Consider the following 20,319-nt stretch of genomic DNA (forward strand, 5'->3'; position numbering starts at 1 on the left):
GACCCGAAAACTGCCAAACCCGCCGGAAAAAAAAAAGAAAAGAAAAAGAGAACAGCTCTCTTTTTTTCCCGCCGGCATTCCTGACTGACTTTTTCCCGTCAGAAAAACCCAACCTTGTGTAGCAGAAAACTGGCATTTTTGGCCGTTTTCCTGTGGGGGAAAAACTCAGATGGAACATAAACACGGTCGGGATTCCAGAGGAAAAGCTCTCATCTGAGTTTTCCTGACAGGAAAACCGATCGTCTGTACGGGGGGAAAAGTAGAGAGCAGGTTCTCGGTTTTCCCCTCGGGATTTCCGACAGACCTTTTCCCATCGGGAATCCCGGTCATGTGTACTAGGCATCAGACTGGGATGCCATTAATGTTCATGTGCGTGTAAAGGCAGGTGTCACAATACTTTTGACAATATAGTGTATACAGCTGTGCTTCCTGATCACCGGTGCAGCCTTAGGAGCGGTGGCACCCCAGGTGGCGCCTCTCTCGATGTGGTGGCATCAGACGATAGGGACTCAATTACAGTAAATTCTCCTTTCTGGGTGGAGTGAAGCATGGTTTAATACTCTCTGGCAGTTGCATATTGCTTAGATCCCATAAGGAGCAATCTTCCCACAGTGCAGCTGCAACATGATAACTTGTCTGAAAGAGTCCACTAAAAGGCACAATAGTCTCTCCTGTTCTAAATAATCATGTCTGGTAACATGAATAGCTCAACTGAAAATCCAAGCTCTTCTTACAAGGATTTGAGAGTAGGCCACTGTCATCCTGTCTCACCCAAACAAGAGAAAAATACTGATGGAGTGGCTCTTTATTTCCCCTCCTGATTTCTTAGAAGAAATTCCCAGTCTCATAATGTCAGTCATCTTGTTGAGACATGCGTTGCAAGGTAACATGGCGTTGGATGCATCAGACCTCCCATCTCCCCTCTAAGAACACCAGATACTCGTTTCCGTAGGTGTTTGGATAGCATGGGGTTGGTGGGATGGACCTCTATGACATGTAGTGTGTAGGTGTCAGCGCTGGACGATGTAAAGCCGCATTCCTCACATACGTAGATCTTGGAGCGGCGCTGGCGGTAGGCATAACTCTGTAGCACCCCGTGGATCTTGCGCAGATGAGATTCCAGCGAGCAGCGCTGAGTAAAAGACTTCTCACAGGCTGGACACTTGTATGGTCTGATACCTGTATAGGTGAAGAAGCTGTCAGTTTCGAATACAAGAAATGTAGAAGTTCAGGCAGCCTGTGCATCATATCCCACCATCAATAGCTTACCTGTGTGAGTCCTCATGTGACGTTTCAGATCAAATGTATCGTTAAACCCTTTAGAACAGCACGGGCAGCGGTGCCTCTTCTGCATGCTGTGACACTTCAGGTGACGGGTCAACATACGTTGCAGTGGAAAAGTCTTCCTGCAAGCCCGGCAAGAATACGGACCCTGGGGGAAAAGAAGAAGAATGATAGCACAGAAGAAAAAAAATAAAAACCAAATAGAAAAAGTTTTGCACATACAAGTTTTATATTTGTCATTTCAAGCAGCCAGCTGTATTAGGGCCCAGTGTACATGGGCATTTTGCATTTGAAATGCATCTACATTGACTTGCTTGGAAGCACAGCCCAAACTGATTTTAAACTGATTTTGATATTCAACACCGACTTTATGTAGCTTTCTGGCGAGTATGCAATACACATTGAAGTGTACGGCCAGACATGGTGTGCATCGGTTTTTAGGTTGTGTCCATTTAAAGCTTATGGGCCTTCAACATGCCTCCATGCAGTGCCGGGACAAGGTCATCCGGTGCCCAGGGCAAAGATGAAAAACTGCGCCCCCCGCTTTGAAAAGCTACAGCGCCTACAGACGATGGGATCTATACTAATGCATCAGTGAAACTGCATTAACCCCCTTCCTGCTGCATATTACCAATACCATTGCTAATTAAGCAAACTCCCCTCAGAGACTGCAGACATTATATAAGACAAGAGATGGTCAGAGACTAAGAACATGATACAAGAGATGGTCAGAGACTAAGAACATGATACAAGAGATGGTCAGAGACTAAGAACATGATACAAGAGATGGTTAGAGACTGAGGACATGCTGCAGGCGATGGTTAGAGACTGAGGACATCTTACTTATAGGATGGTCAGAAACTGTAGACATGATACAAGAGATCAATGCAGTCTCACCAGTGGCCATCAATGCCGCCTCATTGCGCCCATCTATGCCGCCTCACTGTGCCCATAACCGCAGCCTCACTGTGCCCATAACCGCAGCCTCACTGTGCCTATGAATGCAGACTCACCATTTCTACCCCAACCATAGCCTGCCCTGGATCACACAGCGAACATCTCCCACAGCTGGGTCTGTGTTCGGCAGCGCCGTAACAAGGTCCTGCCCCCCTAGGCCGGCTCGTGTGATAGGCAGAACACTGATTCAATCTGCTACCACATGAGCTGGTCTAGGTGGATGGGACCTTGTTACGGCGCCGCCAAACACACACAGACTCAGGTCCCTGACACACAGCACTCCTGGTCAGGACACCGGCGCTGTGTGTCAAAAACGAGGAGGAGGTGGGAGGAGAGCGCTGCAGCCACAGATCAAAGCGGCCCCAGGAAAGTTGGCCAGTAGCGTGGCCTTTACCGCGCCCCCCTTCCTCCAGTAAATGGTCCCACCCAGGGCATCCGACCCTTCTGCCCACCCCTTGTACCGGCCCTGTCTTCATGCACCAAACAACGCACATGACCCTCTATGTAACCTAACGCATGCACCCATAAACACCTGCAGTGCATGTAAAAAGTTGTACGTTTCTCATGCATGGATGTGCATTGAGTACACATTGAAAATTCATAAGCACATGAAGCAAAGCATGGTCTGCAATAGATGTCGAGGTATCAAGAAAGTCAGTACAACATGTTCTGCAATTCACATGGTAGATATGAACGGAACTGTAAAGTGGACTTTGCATTAAAAAAGCTGGATGAAACCCGCCCCTTTCTCCCCACTGACGCCATCAGCCTTGTGTGTCCCACAATGAACCTGGAACACCGGCTTCTCCCGCCTCCTCTCTCCAGCACATACGAGAATGGACCATATGCCACAGATGAGGACTACTGCACTTAGAGGTGCCCTTCTTTTCCTTTTTGTTCAATGGGCCCTTTTGTTCATTAGGGTGTGCACCCCAGAGCACAAACACACGTGTGTATATCAGCAAAGCAGTGGACGGTGTCAGTAGAGCAGAGATTGGTGTCAGTAGGGCAATGGATGGTGTCGTTTTTTTTATTATTATTTACAATTTGTTTAGGAGCCCCGTAGGGGGTCTTTTGTGAAATATCTAAACCAGTGATGGCGATCCTTGGCACCCCAGATGTTTTGGAACTATATTTCCCAAGATACTAATGCACTTTGCAGTGTAGTTGAGCATCATGGGAAATGTAGTTTCAAAACATCTGGGGTATTCAAGGTTCACCATAACGGGTCTAAACAGACCCCTGATGTCTCCCTTTTGAGACATAGAAAGGGACAGAGGGCATTGGTTCCCCAGCCCCTTTCCCTGCAGCCACAGCTACACTGGACAGTGAATGAATGATAAATGCTCTGGGCCATATTCTTGTACTTTATAGGCGGACAGCGCGTAAGCCATTTACACTACGCCGCCTCAACCTACAGGAGCAAGTGCTGTATTCCCCAAACACTTGCTCCGTAGTTTGGGGCGGCGTAGTGTAATTGGCCCGGTGTATCCCCGCGTATATCCAAGGGGGCGGCTTGTATTTAAATTAAGCGCGCCCCCGATTCAAACGAACTGCGCATGCGCCGGGCTTAAATTAGCCCAGTGCGCATGCTCCAGTTCTCGGCGTAAAACGTCAATGACGCCGACATGTGCGTCATTGACGTAAAGTCGTATTCAAGAACGACTTAGGGAAACGACGTACCCGACGGGAAAAGACGACGCGGACCCGACGCCATACTTAACATGGCGTACGTGGGACTGGCGTAAGGTTACCCCTCATATAGCAGGGGTAACCTTACGCTTACGCAAACGACGGTTACGCAACGCGAATTCGTTCGAGAATCGGCGTATCAGGCTCATTTGCATAAACAAATGAGTCCTGAACGTAAACGCCACCTAGCGGCCGGCTGGGCAATTACATTTAAGATCCGACAGTGTAAGCGACTTACACATGTCGGATCTTAAGCGTATCTATGCGAAAATGATTCTAAGAATCACTCGCATAGATATGCGGGCCAAAAAAGAGAGATACAACGGAGTATCCTGAGATACTCCGTCGTAACTATACTCAGAATATGGCCCTCTGTGTAAAAGGGCTTCCTGTTCTTCCAGAAACTTCAGCTAAAAATAATCGCTCACTGTGTTCATTCAAAAATGGAAGAGGCAAGGAAATAAAATATTTTACTGGCACCTTTCCCTATTCTCCATCCTAAAAAATCCCCTGTAGCAGCCAGTGGGAGAAGAGGGAAGCTGGCAGCACTGAAGGGGGAAATGGGGGCTCCAGGAAGCAGGTGGAATCGTCCCCGCAGGGGGCGATTAGGGTGTGCCCAGGCACACCTGGCACATCCTGTGTCCACGCCATGTCAGTGGGGTTCAGAATGCAATCAGTCATTTCAATTCTCACCTCAGCAGCTGTTGGAGCCTGTGTTCGACCTTCTGGTGAATAAGGCCAAAGTATGGAGTCTGTTGAAATAAAAGGTAAAAGGATAAATAAAAGAATAAAAAAAATACACATAGTAAAGGAAATTTATCAAGTAAATTATAAATCTGTCTCATGAACACCATCAGCAACTTAACTGCTAAAAAGCCACATTTCATATAGAACAGCTTTTAAATATAATTTCCATATTGTCACTGACAACCCCTTCCGATTCATTTAAATGACTGTGCCCTGTCCAATAAATCAAATAAATACAGCAGGCTCCCATTGTATTTATCTTACATTTGCATGGCCAAGCTAACCCGCGGAGGGGGGAGGGGGGCACACCCGTCAGAAATGGGAACAGTGGTAGGTGAGAGGCAGACACAGATTGTCAATCTAAGTAACATAAATAATTGTGTGAATACATTGAATAGGTGCCTCTTTTGTTAAACAGTCCCCCAGCTGCAGAGAACAAATAGAGCTGTGCATATATTGTACATGTGAATAGCTGGGATTTCAGCACATTTGGCTATAACTGATCCATGACTGTTCTGCAATGAATTCATAAAAGTTTTCTGAAAGACACATTGAAAAAACAGAAGCCGTTCACATTTATTCACCGCAGTTAGTGCAATAAATAAATAAATAAAATAATATATATATAAAATTAAGTCTTTATCAATATTCCCAAAGTTTTTTTTCTTCACCCTTGAACAACACAGATTTGAGGAATGCAACCCTTGCACTATATCACAAAACATTTAAATATAATAACATTGCTTTCCTCTCTTGACAGTCTGGAATAATACAGGTAAATTTGCCAGTGAAAAAAAAAACTCCCTAAATCAGTGGTTCTTAACCTTGTTGGAGGTACTGAACCTCACCAGTTTCATATGCGCATTCACCGAACCCTTCTTAATTGGAAAAATAAAATATGATTTTTTTCAAATTCAAAACATAGGTATATATTTATACATAGGTGCACAAAATGAACAAAACCATTAAATAACAAAGAACAAAACCATGATTAAAACATGATTTCCACACAAAAACAAAAACATAATAATGAATATTTACGTGGCTTTACCTTGGCAAGTGCCACTCATGTCATTTTCGCAACAAAGTCTGTTCCTTTTCTTCTTTTTTTTGCAGCACACTGGAGGCAATTGATGGGGCAAACTGGCAGCACACCGGCGACAGTTGATGGGCACACTGGCAGCAATTGATGGGAAAAACTGGCAGCACACTGGCGGCAAATGATGGCACAGTGGCTGCGTGTGATGGGCACAGTGACTGCGTTTGATGGGCACAGTGACGACAATTGATGGCACAGAGGCTGCATGTGATGGCATAGTGAGGCTGCAATTTATATATACAGGTGGTTCTAAAAAAATTAGCATATTGTGATAAAGTTCATTATTTTCTGTAATGTACTGATAAACATTAGACTTTCATATATTTTAGATTCATTACACACAACTGAAGTAGTTCAAGCCTTTTTATTGTTTTAATATTGATGATTTTGGCATACAGCTCATGAAAACCCCAAATTCCTATCTCAAAAAATTAGCATATCATGAAAAGGTTCTCTAAACGAGCTCTTAACCTAATCATCTGAATCAACTAATTAACTCTAAACACCTGCAAAAGATTCCTGAGGCTTTTAAAAACTCCCAGCCTGGTTCATTACTCCAAACCGCAATCATGGGTAAGACTGCCGACCTGACTGCTGTCCAGAAGGCCATCATTGACACCTTCAAGCAAGAGGGTAAGACACAGAAAGACATTTCTGAACGAATAGGCTGTTTCCAGAGTGCTGTATCAAGGCACCTCAGTGGGAAGGAAAAAGTGGCAGAAAACGCTGCACAACGAGAAGAGGTGACCGGACCCTGAGGAAGATTGTGGAGAAGGACCGATTCCAGACCTTGGGGGACCTGCGGAAGCAGTGGACTGAGTCTGGAGTAGAAACATCCAGAGCCACCGTGTACAGGCGTGTGCAGGAAATGGGCTACAGGTACCGCATTCCCCAGGTCAAGCCACTTTTGAACCAGAAATAGCGGCAGAAGCGCCTGGGCTACAGAGAAGCAACACTGGACTGTTGCTCAGTGGTCCAAAGTACTTTTTTTCGGATGAAAGCAAATTTTGCATGTCATTCGGTAATCAAGGTGCCAGAGTCTGGAGGAAGACTGGGGAGAGGGAAATGCCAAAATGCCTAAAGTCCAGTGTCAAGTACCCACAGTCAGTGATGGTCTGGGGTGCCATGTCAGCTGCTGGTGTTGGTCCACTGTGTTTTATCAAGGGCAGGGTGAATGCAGCTAGCTATCAGGAGATTTTGGAGCACTTCATGCTTCCATCTGCTGAAAAGCTTTATGGAGATGAAGATTTCATTTTTCAGCACGACCTGGCACCTGCTCACAGTGCCAAAACCACTGGTAAATGGTTTACTGACCATGGTATTACTGTGCTCAATTGGCCTGCCAACTCTCCTGACCTAAACCCCATAGAGAATCTGTGGGATATTGGGAAGAGAAAGTTGAGAGACGCAAGACCCAACACTCTGGATGAGCTTAAGGCCGCTACCGAAGCATCCTGGGCCTCCATAACACCTCAGCAGTGCCACAGGCTGATTGCCTCCATGCCACGCCGCATTGAAGCAGTCATTTCTGCAAAAGGATTCCTGACCAAGTATTGAGTGCATAACTGAGAATAATTATTTGAAGGTTGACTTTTTTTTTATTAAAAACACTTTTCTTTTATTGGTCGGATGAAATATGCTAATTTTTTGAGATAAGAATTTTGGGTTTTCATGAGCTGTATGCCAAAATCATCAATATTAAAACAATAAAAAGGCTTGAACTACTTCAGTTGTGTGTAATGAATCTAAAATATATGAAAGTCTAATGTTTATCAGTACATTACAGAAAATAATGAACTTTATCACAATATGCTAATTTTTTGAGAACCACCTGTATATATATACTGTATATATATTTATTTTTTTGCTAGTCAGAGAAGGCTCATTTAAAATAACAAAAACATTTTATCTGCCATTTTATATTAATAAAGTGCTGGTCACCTCACGTCAGTCAGCCTCCTCCCCTCCCCCCAATCCAGCCATTTAATTATATGCTCTTAACAGGTTCTACTTACTTTTAAACAAGTTCAGTAGTCTTTTTTAGCACACTGTCTGCTAGGTTCAAATTCCACTAGTCAGGCAGGCTCCTCGAGACTAGTCCTTGCCTCTCTAGCTCGTCACAGGCAACGCCGACACACAGCTCTCTGCGCAGCGCACCGAGTCCCCCCCCTTCAGGCCGTGAGTGGAGTGACGTAATGCCGCTGGAAGGGACCAAGAGACTCCTTCATAGGGGGAGTAAACAGGCTGCAGCAGACAGGAAAGGGAGCCGGGAGGTGATGGTCCCGGATGCAGGAGTGCACTCGGCACACAATTTGTACAGTGCCGCTGGCCGCACTGGCGGCTGCGCCCCCCCCTCCTATACGAAATGGTATCGCCCAGGGCACACGTCCGCCCTTGCCTTGTACCGGCGGTCCTGTGGGACCTCCGCCGAACCCCCGAGACTCACTCACTGAACCCCTGGAGTTCGATCGAACCCAGGTTAAAAACCACTGCCCTAAATAGTAAAATGATATAACCCATAATGGTTGGTCAGCCAGCCATTGTATTCAGGGCTGGTGCTACCACTAGGCAAACTAGGCAGTCGCCTAGCGCGCCCTGCTGCCTAGAGCACCCGGCCACTGGTGTTCCTACTCTTTTTCTCTCTGCAGAAAGCAATTCTCTCTGCAGAAAGCAACTAAGTCTCAGCATCAGTAGGCAACCGCCACTCCAATCGCACATAGTTTCAGAGGCGCAGCGATGGAGGAGGACTGTCTGTGTCCCGACTCCCGAATGAATGGAAGCAAGCAAACATTCATTAATGGGCACTGTTGCACAGAGCTAGAAGAAATACACAAGAACACAAAAAGATTTAAGTAAGAATACACAAGCCCATAAACATCAAGTAGGAATACAGTGCATCCTGAAAGTATTCACAGTGCTTCACCTTTTCCACATTTTGTTATGTTATAGCCTTATTTCAAAATTGATTAAATTAATTATTTCCCCTCAAAATTCTACAAACAATACCCCATAATGACAATGTGAAAGAAGTTTGTTTGAAATCTTTGCAAATGTATAAAAAAAATAAAAATTTCAGATATCTCCATAGATGTTCAATTGGGCTCAAGTCTGGGCCACTCAAGGACATTCACAGAGTTGTCCTGTAGTCACTCCTTTGTTATCTTGATTGTGTGCTTAGGGTCGTTGTCCTGTTGGAAGATGAACCTTTGCCCCAGTCTGAGGTCCAGAGCGCTCTGAAGCAGGTTTTCATCAAGGATGTCTCTACATTGCTGCATTCATCTTTCCCTCAATCCTGACTAGTCTCTCAGTTCCTGCCACTGAAAAACATCCCCACAGCATGATGCTGCCACCACCATGCTTCACTGTAGGGATGGTATTGGCCACGGCGTCTGGTTTTCTCCAGACCAGACGCATGCCATTCAGGCTAAAGAGTTCAATCTTTGTTTCATCAGACCAGAGAATTTTGTTTTTCATGGTCCAAGAGTCCTTCAGGTGCCTTTTGGCAAACTCCAGGTGGGCCGTCATGTGCCTTTTACTGAGGAGTGGCTTCCGTCTGGCCACTTTACCATACAGGCCTGATTGGTGGAGTGCTGCAGAGATGGTTGTTCTTCTGGAAGGTTCTCCTCACTCCACATAGAAATGCTGGAGCTCTGTCAGAGTAACCATGGGGTTCTTGGTCACCTCCCCTCAGGCCCTTCTCCCCGATCACTCAGTTTGGCTGGGTGGCCCGCTCTAGGAAGAATCCTGGTGGTTCCAAACTTCTTCCATGTATGAATGATGGAGGCCACTGTGCTCATTGGGACCTTCAATGCTGCAGAAATTTCTCTGTAACCTTCCCCAGATCTCTACCTCTATACAATCTTGTCCCAGAGATCTACAGCCAATTCCTTGAACTTCATGGCTTGGTTTGTCTCAAGGACTGAGTGGAAAAAGAATGCACCTGAGCTCAATTTTGTTCTATAACAAAGGCTACAAATACTTATGTACATGTGATTTTTTTTTTTTTATAAATTTGCAAAGATTTTAAACTTCTTTCACGTTGTCATATGGGGTATTGTTTTTAGAGTTGTAAGGAAAATAATGAATTTAATCCATTTTGGAATAAGGCTGTAAATAACAAAAAGTAGAAAAAGTGAAGTGCTGTCAATACTTTCCGGATGCACTGTACATGTCCACTTTAGACAATATTTGCTTATCCAGGAGTTCAGATTTAATTACGTATATTCATCTTACCTGGAATGTACAAGTCTCCTCGGTCTGCATCCACAAGATGCCCCCATCCAGTCACTCCCACAGCAGAGCGGTTTCTCCTTACCAAGAATGAGCGAGGCATAGCCCTGGTGTCAGTAATTATCAAGTGATGAAGTTGTGCAGAAACTTAATTCAACAAAAATTCATTAAATCCTAACTTTCCTTGTTCTCAATCTGGCCTGTGATAAACTTTAACAGATCTGTCAATTTACGATGATAAAAGAACTAGACAGATACATTCATCTGATGTAGATGCCAATCAACATTATGCAAATGACAACATGCATAAAGCCATGTACACCTACCCATAAGTCTAAGGCCCCATACACACTATTAGATTTTCTGCAGATGTTTGTCTTCAAATTTACCATAAACATGTAGTGCTAAGGGCCTGCCTGATTGCATACAAATTAAAACTCTTATGCTATGTACACACGGTTGGACTTTTGACCATGCAAAAGTCCGCCGTAAGTCCGTCGGGAAGATAGAGAATAGGTTCTCTATCCAAGGTCTGTTGGACTGCCGACCAAAAATGTCCGATGGAGGCTACACACGGCCAGTTTTTCCGAGGTAAAAAAGCCAGTCAGACTTTTTTTCCTCGGAAAGTCCGACCACGTGTACGAGGCATTAAGGTTTGACCTCATATTATTCGATTTTGGTAAATCTGAAGACAAAAAATCTGCAGAAAATCTAATAGTGTGTATGGGGTCTTAGTTTTTTTTTTTTTATTTGTAAACAGGGACAAGGCTGTGCAGGCCAACAGTGTATAATGGTACATGCAGTGCATAAAAAAGGATTAGTTACACAATAATGGTACATAGCATACACAAAACATTGCGAACCTCCTGCCAGGCACCCACCGTAGACCGCTAGCGCCAAGTGGCGCGTGTGTCCCTGGAGTGTGCCCAAAAGTTGCTGTCACAAGGGACTGCGGTGTTCCTCAAAGGGGACCCCGTCCCGTGTCTAGTTATAGCAAGACATCTGGTCCGCGCAACCGGTCCCCTCATTTTCCCTTTATATCCAAAGAGACCCCCAGGGTGGGGGTGTGGAGAATTCAGAGGAGAGAAAGACGGAACTAAAAAGATAGAGGAAAGAAAGAGTGGTCAAGGAGAGAGGAGGGGGGAGGGGGGGCAGAGGGATAAATCCCCCTACACGTAGGCTCCCCGAAGGGGGGGGTTCCCCTACTTGTGGCCCTACCCCCCCGTCATGGGGATGCTCTGGGGCAGTAGGGAACCCGCTGAGAAGTATACGTTCACACATCAGCCATGGGCTCTCTCAATGCTTGACCCTCAGCCGAGTATATGAAGATATTGCCAAGTATTGGAGAATGTTTCCTGTCTGTTATGCGCTGTGAGGACAAGGTCCTCCATGCGTTTTATCTCTTCCACCTTCGCGATCCACTGGGGAATGGTCAGCGGAAGTGTAGCCATCCAGTGAAGTGGAATGCAGGCCTTGGCTGCATCCAAAAGATGCCTAATCACGGATTTTTTGTATACTTTCTCCGGAATGTTAGATGCATGCAGGAGAAAGAACGCGGGGTCAGCTGGAATATCGGGGTCTGAATTTCTGGGCCACTTCACGAATCACTCGCCAGAAACAACTCAGGCTGGGGCAGGACCAAAAAATGTGCAGCAGCGTTCCCTTGTCGGCCCGGCAGCGCCAACAAAGGTCAGACGTCGCTGGGAAGAACTTGTGGAGCAGTACTGGGGTTCTGTACCATCTTGACAGAAGTTTGTAACTAGTTTCCTGGGTCTTGGCGCAAATGGAGGACCTATGCGCAAACCCCAGGATGCGCTGTCGTTTGGCTGTATCGAACTGACAATGTAATTCCTCCTCCCATTTAAGAATACCTAGAGGTACAAAATCCGCGTGCGGTATGTTTAAAAGACTGTAGGCCAGGGAAAGCGTGTGTGACATGGTACCTGAGGTGTTGCAGAGGTCCTCTAGTGTTGAGAGGTTGGGTGTTGGCGGCTGGGGGTGTCAGAGAACGAAGAAAGTGACCTAGTTGATGTGATCTCAGGAAGTCCAAACGAAACGGGCCTGCGGGATCAGAAAGCTCTGCAATAGTGTTCCATCGCCCTCCCAAGCTAAAGTGGGAGGCCTGGTAGAGGCCCGACTCGCTCAGCCTCCAAAAGGCCACATCCCATATCTTATAGTTTTTTTACTTCATGTTAAGTATAAGCAGATTTGTCAGCCTCAAGCATTGGCAAGGTATATTTCTCTGCAGATAGCCATCTATGGACACATTTATGACTTATACAGACAGCTGCTGAACAGAGGCATTTGACACTCAGTTCCAATGCCTACCAAGTGTCCCCCAAATGCATAGTCTGAAAAATCATGCTTAGCACACATGCCCATATTCACTCAGACACCTGGTCATTGCTTTTCAGAAGGAAGAAGGAGTAGAAGTTGAGAGGTTGCAGAATGGACCTGGCCCAGCTAACAGAAGTCCTGAAAGCTCTTCCACTATGCAGATCAGAACAGGATTTGTATGTTTGAAAAAGGAATAATAAAATAAGTATAAAATAAATTAAAATAAAAAAATATATAAGTATAAAATATACTGTATATGCTGCATGGATTACAAACTGGAAGGAACACCTCTTAGCTGTATGATGCTTGCTAAGTTTGTGTAGCCCTGAAAAGTCCAGCATATCTGAATATAACAGCTCCTATACTGGTAACTGTAGTTTGCTAGCAGCTAGTGAGTGCACTTCGTAGTGCAAAGTGGATTTGCCTTTAGTAAATAAAACCCACAGCATTGTAAATTTGAAGGATGACTCAAAAACATATATGGTTCCATAGCTTGTTTCTTAATTGGACAGAGGACAATCGTTGCAGAAAGTGAAAGGCTTGAGCAGAACTGTAATGCTCTATTCACACTTGTATGACTCCAAAGTCGTGCAAATTTGACACAACTTTGAATGGGTGCGACTCTGATGTGACTTGTTTTCCTTTTGCAAAGTCAGACCCACTGTTGCATGTTAAACATTCAGGTACGACTTTCATTCAACTTTTGAGGGTCAACATTGAGGTTTATGGCCCTCAAATTACATGATGGTTGGACCAAAGTAGTGCAAAAACTACTTTGAAGTTGCTATGACTTTTAGTCACATATATATATGAACGGCTATCACTGGAAAACATGGGAGTACGACTTGTCATGCTACTTTTGATGTCCAAAAGTTGTATGGGAAATTGCACAAGTGTGACTAGCGTGAAAGAGTATGTATGGGGTTCGTAGGGTAGATAACAGAAACCTTAGGAGCCCAGCTCCAAACACTTTAAAGTATGGAAATAAACACTGAGACCCTATAGAAAACCATTAGGGGAACTACTGACTTTCCATGTCAAAGACAATCTCACTATTAAAACGGTTATTACAAAACAGTTAATACTTCAGAATACTACAAAATACATATTTTTTTCACTGTATAAATATTTGTATAGATGGGATATATCATAATGCATGTACACTGTGCTGAATCCTCTGCAATGTTGGGCCCCATAGCAGTAAAAATATATAGCTGTAGTTTTTCTGCTGCTTAGGATATCCTGGCAAAGTGAAAATATATATTATATCCTAACTTTTGTCTGAAACCGCTAGTAAATCACACAGAGGGAGATTTACTAAAACTGGTGCAGCAGTGCATAGTAAACAATCAGGTTTTCGGTTGTCAAAGCTTAATTGAACAAACCAAAGTTAGACACTACTATGCAGAGCAGCAACAGATTTGGTGTGCACCCGTTTTAGTAAACCTCCCCCGCTGCCTCCAAACTTCTGCAGCACCCATCATTTTCTGAACGTTTTGCCTTTACTTAAAGGGTAAAATTACTGCAATTTTTTTAAGAATTGCAATATTTTCCAGAAAATTTTATAAATGTAAAACATATACAGCTTTCTAGCATGTTGATATATACCTGCTGTTTATACAACAGGACTTCTTTAAAACACTGATACCATTTTATTATCTATACATACAGTAGACTATAACAAATTAATATAAGTAATATATTTATGGCACCTGGGAGTAATCTATAAGCAGTATAACTTACCTGGCTGAGTGGAATCAGTGTAGAGAGGCTCTTAAGAATAGAGACTATATACAGGGTGATGACAAAGTATGCAGGGTCCTTTATTTGTTCCGAATAATTTGAATGTCCCAACATTTTGCATATGAAGCTGAGCTCCTCTTCTCACATACATAGAGAAAACGGCTCTTCCTCCCCATGCAAAACTAGCAGACGGACATACAAGAGGGTGAGAGGGGCATTGTGATGGCACAGTTCATTCTAAAAAGCTGTTACTTTTACTATATTGATAAGTCCCCCCTCCCCCCCATGACTGTACCCATTTTTTTTTTTAAATTGAGAATGAGGGACATTAGCTGGCTGTGTACATACAGTTTTTGCATGTATTGTGTTCAACTCAATGCTGGAATTAACGGGATGTCATTAGTTGCTGCTCTGGATTCATTTGACTGTCCCGTTGCCCCTGTGACTTATTTGATTAACAAATGTCGTTAGCTGAGATTTGCAGTGTGTTAACCTGTTATGGCTAGAAGCCTGTTATGCTGGCTATATACGTGAACCCTTTTTACAAATCCAACAGATTTGCGTATTATTGGCTGTCTTGAATAGAAATAAAAGGAGAGGCAACAAAAGCCAGTTGTGCCGGGTAAAGAAAGCCAAAGCTGAAAAAGGTCCTCTGCAATTCCATAAAATCCTAATGGAAAATAATATTTAGACTAGAAATTAGATTAGAGGACCTCAGTCAGTCAGTCAGTGTCAGAGGTGGAGTAGGGTGCTTCGGACCTTCCGTTACGAGCCTGCTCCCACCCAGACCTGACAGTCAGCTACTAGGCAGACTACCATTACCTGTCCTGCACAGGGAACAGCTACTAGGAACTACTAGGAACCAGGAATCCAGGAATCCAGCTCTCTTCTCTCCTCGTGGACTCCTTCATTCGCCGCAGGTAAGACCCTGCCTCTCAGGGCCTACCATCCAGGGGAACCACTGACGGCCGTCCTTCTCAGGGCAGCCGTCCCTCAGACCCCTCACTGCGGCTCTCTATTCCCCTCTTGGGCTCGGCATCCCCACTCGCACGGCCACCCACGATTGTGGTGGCCCCTAGACACCCCACCTGGGTGTATTTTCGGCGCTTCTCGGCGTTTTTTACACGCCCGCGCCAGCCTGCTACTTTCCGCGGCCGCCGCGCCTCAGGAAAGTCCGCGGCTTCAGCCGCGGCCTACCGGCGCTCCGTCCGTTTTCTCCCTGCGCCTGCCACCAATAGTGCGGGTCTTTCTGATTATCGCCCCTGCACCCCCAGAGGTCCCCTCCACCCCCCTGCTAAGCAACCAGATCGGTGGAATCATTTTCTTACCAACCTGGTTGCCCCCCCCAGCCTGGGTCCTGTATCTTTGCCTGGCGGCCATCTTGGTGCACCCCAGCAACAGTGACACCCAGCATCCCCCCCCCCCCCCTCTTTTTCCCCTCATTAAGTTCAGCTGTCTTTGATCCAGGGCTTGAGCCGATCGCCTTTGGGATCAGGAAGGAATTTTTTTCCCTGCCGCAGCACATTGGCCAGCTTGCCCAGGGTTTTTTTTTGCCTTCCTCTGGACCAAGGATTGCTGAGAGCGAGGATTCTGCGAATCCTCTCTCACCGATCACCCCCACCCCCGCCCACGGTGACTGGCAACAATGGTTAAATTGCGATACTCTGCGGAAACCATTTGGGGTCTGAGACAATTCGCAACAATATTACCTGCCGTCACCAAAAAAGCCTTAAAATCAGATCAACTTTTCAACCATTCAACACAGCTCAAGCACATATCATGTGCGTTGCTTAACACTAGATCAGCAGTTAAACACCGATCAGAAATCCATGATTTCTTACTACAAAACGATCTAGACTGCCTCTTCATTACAGAAAGTTGGCTGTCAGACGATTGCAACACCATTCTTGGAGAACTGGTACCAGCAAATTATCATATCCTAACGGAAAATAGAATAGGGCAAAGAGGAGGAGGCCTGGCGGTGATTCATAAGTCTCATATTGCAATCACTAAACCGGTCCTTCAAAATCCTCTACCTTTTATGGAAACCCTCACGCTTCAACTTCAAGCTCACTCTCAGGAGACCGTTCACATTCTCCTCTGCTATAGGCCCCCTGGGCCAAAATCGCATTTGATTTCAGCATTAACGGAGTTCATATCCACTTACTCCCTTAACAGCAATCATCTTTTGCTGCTCGGGGATTTCAATTTGTGGGCCAACTCCTCACAGGATCCCATCGCGGATGCCTGCATCGACCACCTGGAAGGGTTAGGTCTTCAGCAACTTATATGCGGACCCACGCATGCTTCAGGTCACACTCTCGACCTAATTTTCAGACAAAATCTGAAAATAAACATTCTGGGTATTGAACCTTTGCCATGGACAGACCACCATGCAATTAGCTTCATAATTCCCAGAATTCCACTAGTCATGAAAGTACCCATGCCGGTGACAATACACTGGGCTAGATCTCAGAGGAAGCTCCACTCGGAACTCTTCAGATCTACCCTGGGAAACCGAATTGGGGCTATTCCTCCTCAGCTAGCAGCCTCAGATACATTGGATGCCATAAATGCAGCTCTGTTACAGTCAGCCGACTTAGCAGCACCAAAGCGCAAAGTCCGCAGCCGGGCAAAAAAGTCCAGCTGGTTCAATAACCAGCTGTCGCTATTGAAGCAAGAGCGCAGAAGGGCGGAAGCCGCCTGGATAAGAAGTCCTTCAGAAGACCGCCTCAACTTCTACAAAGCAGTAACTACACGATATCACAAGGAAATTTTCAAAGCCAAGAAACTTCACTTTTCCACGGTGATTAACAGCGCAATGAATCGCCCACGTGAACTCTTCAAGATGGTCACCCAGACCATGAATCCGGGATGTCTTGAAGTCCCCACTTCAGACACCCAAGAGTTCTGCAATGAACTATCGGATTTCTTCATCAACAAAATTGAAAAAATTCGGGTAAGTATTCGGCAAAACAATACTCCACTCAGCCCCCTCTTCAATCAAAACACCGACGGAACGCCTCTACAATCAACTAAGTTCACTTTGGAACCCATCTCCATTGATACCACAAAAAAATTCATTGGTGCGCTGCGCAACAGCACAGCACCCAATGACATCATTCCCACCAAGCTACTGAAGGAATGTGCCGACATCCTGGCGCCTCCGATCACACAGCTTATAAATCAGTCATTTAAGGAAGGCATAGTGCCTTCCCTGCTGAAAGAGGGCACAATCCTGCCGATCTTGAAAAAACCTAATTTGGATCCTATGGACCCAACTCACCGCCGTCCCATAACAGGTCTAAATGCTCTGTCCAAGATAATGGAGAAAGTGGTGGTAAATCAGCTGCAACAGCATCTGGATACCCACAACCTACTCGATCCATTTCAATCCGGGTTCCGTCCCGGACACGGGACAGAAACGGCCTTACTGAAAATATGGGATGATGCGCTCGAGGCCGCAGACGAAGGAGAATCGTGTCTCCTGGTTCTGCTGGACCTAAGCGCAGCCTTTGACACAGTAGACCATAAATTGCTACTGAGACGACTAACAGAAGTCGCCGGAGTCTCAGAAGATGCCTTACCATGGTTCTCCTCTTTTCTCGGAAACCGTTCACAAACAGTGAAACTGGGATCTTTCACGTCAGAAAAACGCGCGGTGCCATGTGGGGTCCCCCAAGGATCCCCCCTATCACCGGTGCTGTTCAATATCTATCTTCGTCCTCTCTTTGATATTATCAGTAGCCAAGAACTACTCTATCACTCTTATGCAGACGACACGCAGTTGTACTTTCGCATCTGCCAAAAAAAGGATCATCATCTCAGATTAGAGAAATGTCTCTCTTCAATAGAAAACTGGATGACTAAGAGTTATCTCAAACTCAATAGCGCTAAAACAGAACTCTTTATGTTCAATGCCAGTCGGAAGAGTCAACCGACAACAAACTGGACACCTTCGCCCATCCTGGGTCAGACCATCTCCCCTAGCTCCAAAGTCAGAAGTCTAGGAGTCACGTTTGACACCTTCATGACAATGGACGCACAAATAGGGTCAGTAGTCAGCGGGACGCACCATTTGATGCGCCTTCTACGCAGACTTATTCCATTTATTCCCAAAGAAGACATAGCAGTCGTGGTGGGAACAATCGTGAATTCCAGACTGGACTATGCAAATGCCCTTTACCTCGGGCTCCCCAAGTACCAAATCGCTCGTCTTCAAGTCGTACAGAATACGGCCGCTAGACTTGTGACTGGGAAAAAATCTTGGGAATCAATCTCACCTTCGCTGAGATCCCTTCACTGGTTGCCAGTGAAAGACAGAATTGCATTCAAAGCACTCTGCCTGACACATAAGTGCATCCATGGGAAGGCTCCTAGATATCTATGCGACAAGATCAAACCGCACAATTGCAACCGCATTCTGCGATCCACCGACCAAAATCTGGTCAAGGTTCCTAAAACCAAATACAAGTCCAAAGGAGAAAGAAGGTTTGCTTTTCAGGGCCCCAGGCTTTGGAATGCTTTACCAACCAGCATTCGGTTGGAGCAAAACCACCTGTCTTTCAGAAGGCAGATCAAAACCCTGCTTTTCTGATAGGCATGAGACACTAACAACAAGCGCCCAGAGGCGATTCAGTTCGCATGTGCCGTGCTATATAAATTTTTCATTCATTCAGGGTAACAGGTGTTGAGATTTTTTTTTTTTTTTCAAATTTAAGTTTGACACCCAGAAAGGGCAGAGCCCATTTACATCATCAACTTTGTACAAATATGATCAAATCCAGACATATAAAACTTATTATATATGCAACAATAAAACAATGTGTTGAGGTATCAGCGTCTCATAGAAGGAGCGATTAAAAGGTATATCCCTTATAGGTGTCTTTTTTGTTAGACATAGATCGGGAGAAGGGAACACCGATGACATCCTTATTCCACAAACATAAGGTGAAGGAAAAATAGATATCTCAAGAAAGAATAGAGAAAATAAAGTGTGTGGGGGGGATGCTGGGGGAGGAGGAGGAGAGGTTCCAAAAAGCGAAGAGCTCTAATAAAAATATTTAACCGTAAGCGTTTTGTGAATGACATTTATGAGCCAAAATAGGGCCTTACCTTCTTCAGAGAGCAAACAGATTCCAGAGCCTTCAAGTCTTGAAGTACTTTTCCTGCTTATGCTGTGCCGTGAGTATCAGATCTTCCATTTTATTTATATCTTCTACTTTGTGTAACCAGTTTGCAATAGTTGGAAGTGTTTGTTTTTTCCAAAGTAAAGGAATACAGGACTTGGCGGCATTTAATAAGTGTCATACAAATGATTTTTTTATATTGCCTTGCGGAGATCGTGGAGACGTGTAGCAGAAAGAATGCAGGGAGTTTGCTAGATAACAGTATCAAAACTCCTTTAGATTTAGCAACTGTATTAGTAGAATGATAGGACAGAGGATAGAATCTGTTTTTGAGGATAGGGAGTTTGTCATCTCTGAAGTGGGTCTCTTGGACCAACGCTACATGAGCGTGTAAGCATTTTAGATCATTTAAAAGCATCCAATGTTTTTCTGGTATATTAAGACCCTTTGCATTAAGCAAAATAATGTTAATAGGATCCATTGCCATTGGAGCAGAGGAAAGGGAGGGGAATTGAAGAGTAGAGAGAGAGAGACAAATATAGGACTAACAAAAAGGGACAGTAGGTGCTTAGGCAAAATAAAATTTGCAATAACACACACCTACAGTAGTCAGGAAAACGTGTGCAGGCCGATTTGGGAGAGAGGTGAGATTGATCCCAAGGGGAGCAGACCCAACCCCACCCATCCACCCCAACAAAAACAAAACATCACAAAAAACATAAATTTATATGACAGGTAGTGCAAAATGTAATTATAGTGGGCCAGATTCACGTACTTGCGCTGCGGCATAACGTATGTCATTTACGTTACACCGCCGCAAGTTTTAAGCGTAAGTGCTTGATTCACAAAGCACTTGCCTGTAAACTTGCGGCGGCGTAACGTAAATTCGTCCGGCGCAAGCCCGCCTAATTCAAATGGGGCGTGTACCATTTAAATTAGGCGCTTCCCGCACCAAACGTTCTGCGCATGCTTCGTTAGGAAATTTCCCGCCGTGCTTTGCGCAAAATTACGGTGCCCCGACGTGTGTTTTTTGAACGGCGACGTGCGTTACGTCCTTTCGTATTCCCGGACGTCTTACGCAAAAAAATAAAAAATTGAAAT

General features: G+C 45.0%; 1 protein-coding gene across 1 annotated transcript; it reads right to left on the bottom strand.

Moving 5' to 3' along the window:
- Positions 1 to 362: 362 nt before the first annotated feature.
- LOC120914556 (putative transcription factor ovo-like protein 3) lies at positions 363 to 10,112 on the bottom strand. The gene is made up of 4 exons (XM_040325233.1): positions 10,013 to 10,112; positions 4,627 to 4,685; positions 1,270 to 1,501; positions 363 to 1,179 (listed from the first exon to the last, which is right to left on the bottom strand). The coding sequence occupies exons 1-4, from the start codon at positions 10,110 to 10,112 to the stop codon at positions 857 to 859; spliced, it is 714 nt and encodes a 237-aa protein (XP_040181167.1). The 3' UTR covers positions 363 to 856.
- Between the last annotated feature and the right edge of the window lie 10,207 nt (positions 10,113 to 20,319).

The sequence above is a fragment of the Rana temporaria genome, chromosome 9, assembly GCF_905171775.1.
Source record: "Rana temporaria chromosome 9, aRanTem1.1, whole genome shotgun sequence".
Classification (NCBI taxonomy): Eukaryota; Metazoa; Chordata; class Amphibia; order Anura; family Ranidae; genus Rana; species Rana temporaria.